The sequence below is a fragment of the Amblyomma mixtum genome, chromosome 3, assembly GCF_055824585.1.
Source record: "Amblyomma mixtum isolate Tamu chromosome 3, ASM5582458v1, whole genome shotgun sequence".
In the NCBI taxonomy this organism is placed as follows: domain Eukaryota; kingdom Metazoa; phylum Arthropoda; class Arachnida; order Ixodida; family Ixodidae; genus Amblyomma; species Amblyomma mixtum.
The window spans coordinates 296,510,383-296,520,165 of NC_143014.1; the positions used below are offsets into that span (position 1 = coordinate 296,510,383).

A 9,783-nucleotide genomic window follows, 5' to 3' on the forward strand; every position below is an offset into this window, starting at 1 on the left:
CGACATAATTAATGTAAATATTTACAAGGCACATCACAACAAGAAAAACACGAGAATTCACAGAGTTGACGGAAAAACAGGGACATCAAGAATTTCTGCGTGAACAACCCTTTAATCATACGGGCGAGAAAGGAGGTAAGCTTTAGCATTTCTATTGAAAGACTTTTGGGAAACAGATTTCTGAATAATTTCTATGGCCTGTGTATATTTATTTAGAAGACTGGGAATTAAATATGAAAGCATTTCAGTTCCATAGTTAGTCCTTACGAATGGTACTCTGTAACTGACGTGTCTTAAGAGTGGGCGTGGGAACAGCGTCGTCATGCGGCTGCTTCACGGCATGCGTTTCTTCATGCAGATAACGGCAGTCCATCAACTCAGCGCGGGACCTATGGCATCGGCTGATGCCATTCCGGCGGTGCCTGTGACTGTCGACATTCAAGTTGGCAGCGTGGAAAACGGAGAGCTCTGGCAACCCTACTACACTATGGCTCCATCGTACAAGTCCTCCACATCGTCCGCGACATCACCTTTCCACCTGGATAAAAACGGACTGCAGCGGCCTGCGCCTTTCAGTGGGCGTGGGAACAGCGTCGTCATGCGGCTGCTTCACGGCATGCGTTTCTTCATGCAGGTTGGTAATAACTATTCCATGTTTGCTAAGAAATCGAGCAATATGTGCCTGCTGTTGTTCCCACGCCCGGGAGTGCTGTTGATTTTGCTCGCCCAGTGCTTCGATGTTTTAGAGCGCAGCTCTTTGGCGTCCGTTCCTGGGTTTCGCGTCGTCGTCGGCGTCGGCCTCGTAACCAGCTCCGCCCCCCTTTCATCCCCCCAGCGCTAGCAGCGACCGACTGATAACGACCGACTGATACCGCTGGATGCCGCTGACGCCGCTAGAGAGTCAAGATAACGTGACTGCATAGAACACCGTCGCCGCCATGCAGAAAGAGGAGGAAAGGGTCCCCCCCCCCCCCTGTTCTTGTGTGGCGGATAGGGTGCTCTTCAGTTGCCGACGCGCCGGTTATTTCACGTAGGCCCCGGCACGTCGACGAATACGTGACCACCTTCCCACGGCTAGACCTGGTTCTTAGCGCTGCGGAAGCGAGGGTATCATATTGTTTGTGTCGGCATCGGCGGCGTTGTCCCTGAAACCAACTCCGCAGCTGGGGTTGACTCACTATCGAAAAGGTGAAACAGCTTATTTGCTGCGCTCAAATTTCGCATTAGGAAGTAACGTAATCGTCGGTAATTTTCTAGTCAACTGCTTTTGTTGTCGGGGGGACGTTGAGCTTAACCCCGGCCCTGAATCGGGCTCTGGCGCTGCCACACGGTCCAAAGACAGCGCTGTTGATAATTCTCTGCAGAAACAACTCAACGACATGTTGACTCTGTTAGAAGGTGTTAATTCAAGGACCGCTAAAATGGAGTTAGAGCAATCACACTTAATAGCCTCTATTAATGAAATGAATCTAAATCAGGAATCTATGATTAGGAATATTGCCGATATTGACGCGAGACTGTCGGCAGTGGAATCTAAATCATCCGCCACTGATGCGGCCCATGGTGAATTGCGGATTTTGCGTGAGCTAGCCGATCAGCTTGTCAATGAAAATAGCAAGTTACGTCTTGGACAGGCAGAGCTGGAAGACCGGCAGCGCAGGGAAAATCTTCTGTTCTTCGGCGTACCGGACAGTTTGTCCGAAACGTGGGATGAAACGGAAGAAAAGTTACTGAACCTTGTTTCAGGCTGCTTTGATCCTGTTCTTACGAATGACATGTTTGAACGAGCACACAGGATTGGTGTGTTCTCAGACGAAAAGAATCGTCCGATTGTTGTGAATTTCCGGTCTTTGAAAACAAAACAACAAATCCTAGTGCAGTCTGCTAAACTTAAAGATAAAAAGGTCACTGTAAGTGAAGATTATTCTTTGCAGACACGTGTCGCTAGAAAGAAGCTTGTGCAGTTCGCGAAGGATGCTGACTTTAAGTATAAGCTGAGGTATAACAAACTGTATTGTAACAACAAATGCTACGGCTATGACCCTATTCACGATAGCGTTTTCGAGCTAGCTGGCCCACCGGGATTTTTAGTGGCCCCTTGTCGCGCTGCTTCTGGCTCGCCACACGCTTCGCCATAGAGGTGCGGGAGGGGCAGTGGACGGGCGACTGGAGATAAGACAGAGCTTTCAATTCTTTTCACAAACATAAGAAGCATAATACCAAAGCGGGAAAATCTAAACTCTGTCATCGACTCATGTGATGCCGATGTTGTATTGCTGACAGAAACGTGGCTCTCTGCAAAGATAGAGAGCAAGGAACTGTTTGATTGCAAGAAGCGCTACAATGTTTATCGTTCTGATAGAGGTCACAGAAGTGGAGGAGGTGTTTTAATAGCCATCGCCGATAATATTGTGTCTTCACCGATTAGTCTTTCTAGCACTTTAGAGTTGGTTTGGGTTGAACTTCGCGTTCATTTCAGGAAACTGATTCTGGGCATATGCTACCGTCCCCCGTCTTCATGTGCAACTTTTGTTGAAGATTTGCATGATGCTCTTAACATGATCTCAGTACGTTATCCGGGCGCGGCAATCCTTCTTGCTGGTGACTTCAATTATCCCAGTATCGTGTGGGCTAATACGTCGCCGTATCCTCGCCCCTTTTCTACCGAATGCAATAACTTTTTGCGAACCTGTTTGGACTTTAACTTTTCGCAGCTAGTTACTAAGCCAACTCGTATCACGCCATCATCTTCCAATGTTTTAGACCTTGTGCTAACAAACGCGCCGGATCTTATCCCTTCAATCTCGTACTTACCTGGTCTTAGTGATCACACCTTGCTTCATTTCGATGTAAAAATTAATATTCCTAATCGCCGGAACATCTTCAAGTCAATTAGAGATTACAAGCGGGCGGACTATGGTGCTATTAATCGTGAATTAGCTCTTTTCTTAAACAATTGTTTACCAGATTTTCAACAGCGTTCTGTCCACACTAACTGGGAAATGTTTAGGGACACTGTTGAACGTCTCACTAATACATTTGTGCCGCTAAGAATTTTGCGGTGTAATAGCCAATCACCGTGGTTTAACAACGTTCTAAAAAGACTATCCAATAAGAAAAAACGTTTGTTTCGCTCGGCGAAATCGTCGAATTTGCAACAACGATGGGACTGTTACCTTTCTGCGGCCGCTGAGTACAAATTAGCTCTGAAAAATGCAAAGGACACATTCTTTAACAGTACTTTGCCTGCTTTGCTGATTAATAACCCTAGACAGTTTTGGAACACTGTGAACAATAAAGATAGTTCGTCAATACTACTTACATCTTCTGACGGCGTTGCATTTTCACCTCATGAATGCGCTAGTGTTCTTAACAGTGTTTTTGTTGCTGCTTTTTCTGGCAATGTTTCCCTTACCAATCAGGAGTGTCCGGTCTTGGATGCTTTTCCCATGGATCCAATTCTTTTTGACGCAACTGGCATCCTGAGGATAATTGAAAACCTTAAGATTTCTTCCTCCTGTGGCGTCGATAACATTAATTCGAAATTTCTGGTTAACACAAAGATGTACAGTTCCATGATCCTCACCAAACTGTTTGACCAGTCTCTGGAAACAGGCTGTATTTCCAATGACTGGAAGGTTGGGAGGGTGATTCCGCTGCATAAGTCTGGCGATAAACATTGCCCTGATAACTTTCGCCCTGTGTCGCTCACCAGCATTCCATGTAAAATCATGGAACATGTCATCTACTCTCATCTTGTCAACTTTTTAGAATCCAATTGCTTTTTCACTAATGCCCAACACGGCTTCCGTAAATCATTTTCATGCGAAACACAACTCATATGTTTCACAAATGACCTGCATTGCATTCTGGATCGTGGGTCCCATGCTGATTCTATATTTATGGATTTTTCTAAAGCATTTGACAAGGTTTCACATGAGCTTCTTTTTCTTAAACTAAACAGCCTTAACATTGATTCCACATTGCTTGCATGGTTGCATTGTTTTCTTTCAAACCGAAGTCAGTTCGTAACAGCTAATAACGTCAATTCAGATTCCTCTCCTGTTTGCTCTGGCGTGCCTCAGGGGTCCGTTCTTGGGCCCCTGCTCTTTCTCATTTATATAAACTACTTACCAACTAATATATCGTCTTCCATTTGTCTTTTTGCCGATTACTGTGTTATTTACCGCGAAATTAATGATGATAATGATGTATGTGTTCTTCAGTCAGATATTAACAAAGTACTGGATTGGTGTAGCCTGTGGAATATGAAGCTAAACATTACTAAATGCAAGCATTCGCCCATTTCTCGTTTATCTAATACACCCTCTACCTACTGCATTAATGGCATCACTCTTGAAACTGTGTCATCTTATAAATATCTGGGTGTTCACGTCTCTTCTAACCTGTCTTGGAAAACTCATGTTGACTACATTACAAATAACGCCAATCGCATGCTTGGATACCTTCGCAGAAATTTTTCATGTGCACCAAGTTCATTAAAACTATTACTTTACAAAACATTGGTCCGCTCTAAATTGGAATATGCTTCATCGGTGTGGAACCCTGGGGTCGAATCTCTCATTTCTGACTTAGAAGCAATTCAAAACCGCGGCTGTCGCTTCATACTTTCCAACTATCATCGTACTAGTAGTGTAACTGCCATGAAAACTAACCTTTCCCTACAGCTTCTTTCCCATCGCAGGTCAATAGCTTCATTATGTACTTTTCACAAAATTTATCATAATCCTTATCTTAAAGAGAAGTTACTAAAAAGACCACCCTATATTTCCGCACGCATTGATCACCGTCACAAAGTTTGGATCCCTCCTTGTCGTACAAGATGTTTTCACGATTCATTCATACCCAGAACTTGTGTCAGCTGGAATCACCTTCCCCACAATATTGCTGTAATTACTGATACTGCTGCATTTCGTAACGCTGTTATTAATTTTATATAAGTATGTGTCTATAACTTTGTTAATTTATTAGCTGCTGTTTTCTTTTGTGTTTTGTTTTGTGTAATGCTGCCTTTTGTTAATTCTGTTATTGATTTTATACCAGTGTGTGCTGTAACTTTATTCAATTTTTCTTGCTGCTGTTTTGTTTTTTGTACTTGCATGTTATTCCCACTCCCCTCTGTAACGCCTAACGGCCCTGAGGGTAAATAAATAAATAAGGCGCGTCACTACTAGAGTTTAATTGAACATATTTAGTGGGATGATGTTTGAAATCGTTAAACACATAAGAAAGCAGTTTCAACTCAAATAATTCATTGACTTTTAGAATAGAATGCTTAGAGAAGTACAAACCTGTGTGATCATTGTATGCAAGGTTTTCGACATATCGTATTGCTTTTTTCTGTAATGTTATCAGCCTCGTGAGGTTAGTTTTCGTTGTAGATCCCCAAACAAGTAAACAATAATGAAGATGTGATTGAATTAGGGTATAATATAATTGCCACTTCAGCCATTTTGGAACAAGGTCTCGAAGTTTATATAATACACATAATGACCTTGATATGCTGGCATGAATCTTATTAATATGCAGGGTCCAACTCAAGTGTTCTTCAAAGATTATGCCTAAAAATTTGTAGGAAGAAACACGCTCAATTACGCTATTTTTGAATGTAAGCTTAATTTCACTGTTATCAGGCTTGTTACGTGCCTTAAATACAATAATCTTTGTTTTATTAACATTTAACTCTAGTTTATTTATATTCAACCATAAAGGCAATTCTTGTAACCATGCATTTGCCTCAGCCTGAATATTACTAAGATGCATGCCAGAAAAAAATACACTGATATCATCTTCATATAAAATTATTCTGGGAGTTCGAGGAATGGCTATTATATATTGATATAAAGAATGAAAAATGTTGGACCCAAAATAGACCCTTGTGGAACACCGTATATTAATTGGCCAGGTTGCGATTGATGACCATTCAAACATGTATACTGCACGCGACCGGAAAGATAAGTACGGATCAGATTTAAGGCAACTCCTCGACTCCCATATAACGGTAGCTTATAAAATAAAATATCATGTTTAACTGAATAAAATGCCTTCCTGAAATCTAAAAAAAGTCCAACTGTAAATTGTTTGTCATCTATATTAGAAAATATTTTTTCCTTTATACTGAGCAATGCCATTTCTGTTGACTTCTCACGAAATCCGAACAGTTCGTTAACAAAAATTTGTCTGTCGTCAAAGAACTTACACAGTCTGATTTTGATCAAATATTCCAGCAGTTTAGAAAACAAAGGGAGTACAGATATAGGTCTGTAGTTGTTTATATTGTCATAAGGGCCACCTTTGTGTAAAACAACCACTCTGGCAATTTTCATACCATCTGGAAAAATACCTTAAACTAACGCGTTGTTACATATATGCTGTTACATATACGCGTTGTTACATATAGTTTCCTATTATCCCCTGAATTCCGGGACCTCGTCTGCTCCACCTGCCGGACGGCGGTCAGGAATGCTGTCGTTAAGCAGGCTATTTCTGCCAACACGGCAACAAAGCGGCGAAGCTAGCTTTACAATCAGCAATAAAATCAATAGGTATGTAGTGGGGTGAAACCAACCTCCGGAATTCAAAGTCGTCGTTGTTGTTTGGTGTACTAGGACGAAGCTCGCCGCCTGCAAGGAAAGCCAAAACGCTGCCTGGTGCTCTCGAGTTTTATTGAAGCATTAGCTCTCGTAACCCTTTCTCGGTTTCGCGGCAGCGAGTCATGTACTAATCAAAAACTATCGATTGTGCGATCAATACCCTTCATAATCATGCCGCTATCAAACTATCGTTGGTAAAAAAAAATATTCATAGTTCTATCGATAGTAATAGTTCATGCAACGTACCTCCCGCCCAGAGTGCAGCATAAACTAGGCGACGTTCTCAAGCGTGTCCCGGGCAAGCGGTATGAAGGCGGTGGTTACGATGATAGGGCTCTCAGTTCTCGCAGTGCAAGTGTCAGCCAGCGCTTCAGACGATCCTTCTGCAGAGTCACTGGATAAAATATTCAGAGAACCGCGAAAGTGGTAGTTGAGGTAGCGACAGCGACCGGAGCCGTCAAAAAGGCTACCAAACGGCCCGAGATGCACCATTCGGGCAGTCCGCCTGCTTCTGAGCTGAGATCTAATTTCATCATTTCCCAAGCGTTTATGTTTGCCGACTTTCGTGCTCTTAGCAGCTTTTGCTGCAGCTTACAGAACAGCAGAAGGTAGCTGCTGGTAGTGACAGGAAAATGTGTACGCAACGCTCAGTGTCAGGACACAGACAATGTTAACTGCAAGAGCCCAAAGATTTCCAACACTTTGCAACCCGTTCGCCAAGAACTGTTGAGATTTGGACTTTTGTGCATTAAATTTTACACAGTGTTCTCTCCGATCATGAATGGCAGTTTACGATGATTCCTCAATAAAAGAGTATATAACAACCGTATCTTACCGGCACTCATTTATGGAGCAGAAACGTGGAGGCTGACGAAAAGGGTTCAGTTTAAGTTAAGAACAACGAAGTGAGCTATGGAAATGAAAGTGATAAGTGTAACGTTAAGAGACAGCAAGATGGCAGCGTGGGTGAGGGAACACACGCGGGTTAACAACAGCCTAGTTGAAATCAAGAGGAAGACATGGGCTTGTAGACGGCATGTAACGTGAATAACACCATCTGTCGGGCTAGTTGGTTGCGATCCATATGTATCAGCAGCGCGAACACCACACAGGAAGAAGAAGGAGAAGAAGGTAAAGAGCGCTCTTTACCTTCTTCTCCTTCTTCTTCCTGTGTGGTGTTCGCGCTGCTGATACATATGGATGTAACGTGAAGACTAGATAACCGCTGGTCGTTAAGGTTAACGGACAGGATTCCAAGATATAGCAAGCGTAGCAGGGGTCGACAGAGACTTAGGTGGGCGGATGAGATTAAGAGGTTTGCTGGGACAGGGTGGCCACAGCTGGAAGAGGGCAAGGTCAACTGGAGAAATATAGCAGAGGCCTTTGCCCCGCAGTGGCCGTAGTCAGGCTGATGATGGTGATGAGGTTTCTGGGGCGTTCCATCCCTCCAAGATTTGAGAAATAGGAAGAATTGATTCAAAAGAAAACATTCGACAGAAGTCTGTCTGGTTGGGAAATTTAATGTTCGGACGCCGCCTCGAGTAATTCTCTCGCTCGAAGCAGCTCGCGGAGAGCTGTCGCATGTTACTTCGACCTGGCTCAATGGTAAATGAAAAAAAAATAGTCATAGGAAAATTCTACCTACAGTTTTACACGTGGCATCATGGAAAATATATTCTCGCGATAAGCAGCCCAGCAATCGCCTTCGACGAGCTCGATTTCAAAGTTTGTTTTGGTTTGGTGTAGTAATGGTTAATTTTAGTATGAATATACTGATGGCCATATTCAGTTCTTTAGCAGCAGAGACTAATATTTCGCTTCATTCACCCAAAAATTGTCGCCAAAGTGCATGAACAGTGCATGAACACTGATAGTCAGTTACAGCAGGCCTGCCAAATCCCTTCTTTAAACACTAATCTAGAACGAGTCCGTCAACCAGTTACCGGGTGTATATCCACAGGCGCTCCCTGTTTCCAGCTGTCATTGTCTATCAGAATAAATTGCCACAAAATTCTGCAGAGCGTACGCTCGTAGATTAGTTTGCTCATTTTAGTCAGATCAACTTTAATGTTTGTCTCTATTTACGTGTATGTATTTTAGGTGACACAGCATCCATTTGGCCGCCGCGGTGGCTCAGTGGCTATGGTGCTCGGCTGCTGACCCGAAAGACGCGGGTTCGATCCCGGCCGCGGCGGCTGGAATTTCTTTGGAGGAGAAATTCTAGAGGCCCGTGTGCTGTGCGATGTCAGTGCACGTTAAAGAACCCCAGGTGGTCGAAATTTCCGGACCCCTTCACTACGGCGTCTCTCATAGCCTCAGTCGCTTTGGGACGTTAAACCCCATAAACCAAACCAAACAGCATCCATTTGTGTGTGTGTGTGTGTGTGTGTGTGTGTGTGTGTGTGTGTGTGTGTGTGTGTGTGTGTGTGTGTGTGTGTGTGTGTGTGTGTGTGTGTGTGTGTGTGTGTGTGTGTGTGCGTGTGTGCGTGTGTGCGTGTGTGTGTGTGTGCGTGTGTGTGTGTGTGCGTGTGTGCGTGTGTGTGTGTGTGCGTGTGTGCGTGTGTGCGTGTGCGCGTGTGCGCGTGTGTGCGTGTGTGTGCGTGTGTGCGTGTGTGCGTGTGTGCGTGTGTGTGTGTGTGTGTGTGCGCGCGCGCACTCTCTATTTGCCACAAGGTTTTTCTCAACAATCTAAACATTTATTTAACTATACTGCAGGCCCAGAGGGTCCTCCAGTATAGTTAAATAAAAAAATAATAATAAAAAAGAGTAACATCGCCAGCCAACAATTGTAAAACTATCGGTTTCCCTATCGGTAGCAAACGTTAGCTAACTATTGTAATAGCCGCTTTTGCATGTGTCGTGTCCATATTTCATGAGCCTGTTACCCAAGGACTCCTGGCTTTCGCGCTTCAGCAAGAACCGCTATCGGAATGGCTCTGCGCACGTTTTTCGACCAAGTTCTTGGAACAATGTGATCCTTGCTGCCTGTTGAACACACTACGGAAGAGGTAACTATGCTGAGAACTCTCGCGTCATTCGTCGAACTGCAGCACCTCAACTTGAACAAGATCCCCGCCGTTTTCCTGCCACTCAAATGCAAGCGGTACGAGAGCAGCTTCTTCCACTTCCTGGTTTCATTTTCCACCACTTGATCCCACCACGCATGCAC

The 9,783-nt window shown here is 43.9% G+C and overlaps 1 protein-coding gene across 1 annotated transcript; it reads left to right on the forward strand.

Moving 5' to 3' along the window:
• The first annotated feature begins 322 nt into the window (after positions 1-322).
• LOC149355295 (uncharacterized) lies at positions 323-2,138 on the forward strand. Its single transcript, XM_089576099.1, has 2 exons — positions 323-765; positions 1,277-2,138. The coding sequence occupies exons 1-2, from the start codon at positions 323-325 to the stop codon at positions 2,136-2,138; spliced, it is 1,305 nt and encodes a 434-aa protein (XP_089432225.1).
• Positions 2,139-9,783: the final 7,645 nt, after the last annotated feature.

Coding starts and splice junctions, on each gene's coding strand:
- LOC149355295 (XM_089576099.1), top strand. CDS start 323: ATGCGGCTGCTTCACGGCATGCGTTTCTTCATGCAGATAACGGCAGTC. Junction 766..1,276: donor GAGCGCAGCTCTTTGGCGTC/CGTTCCTGGGTT, acceptor CTTTTGTTGTCG/GGGGGACGTTGAGCTTAACC.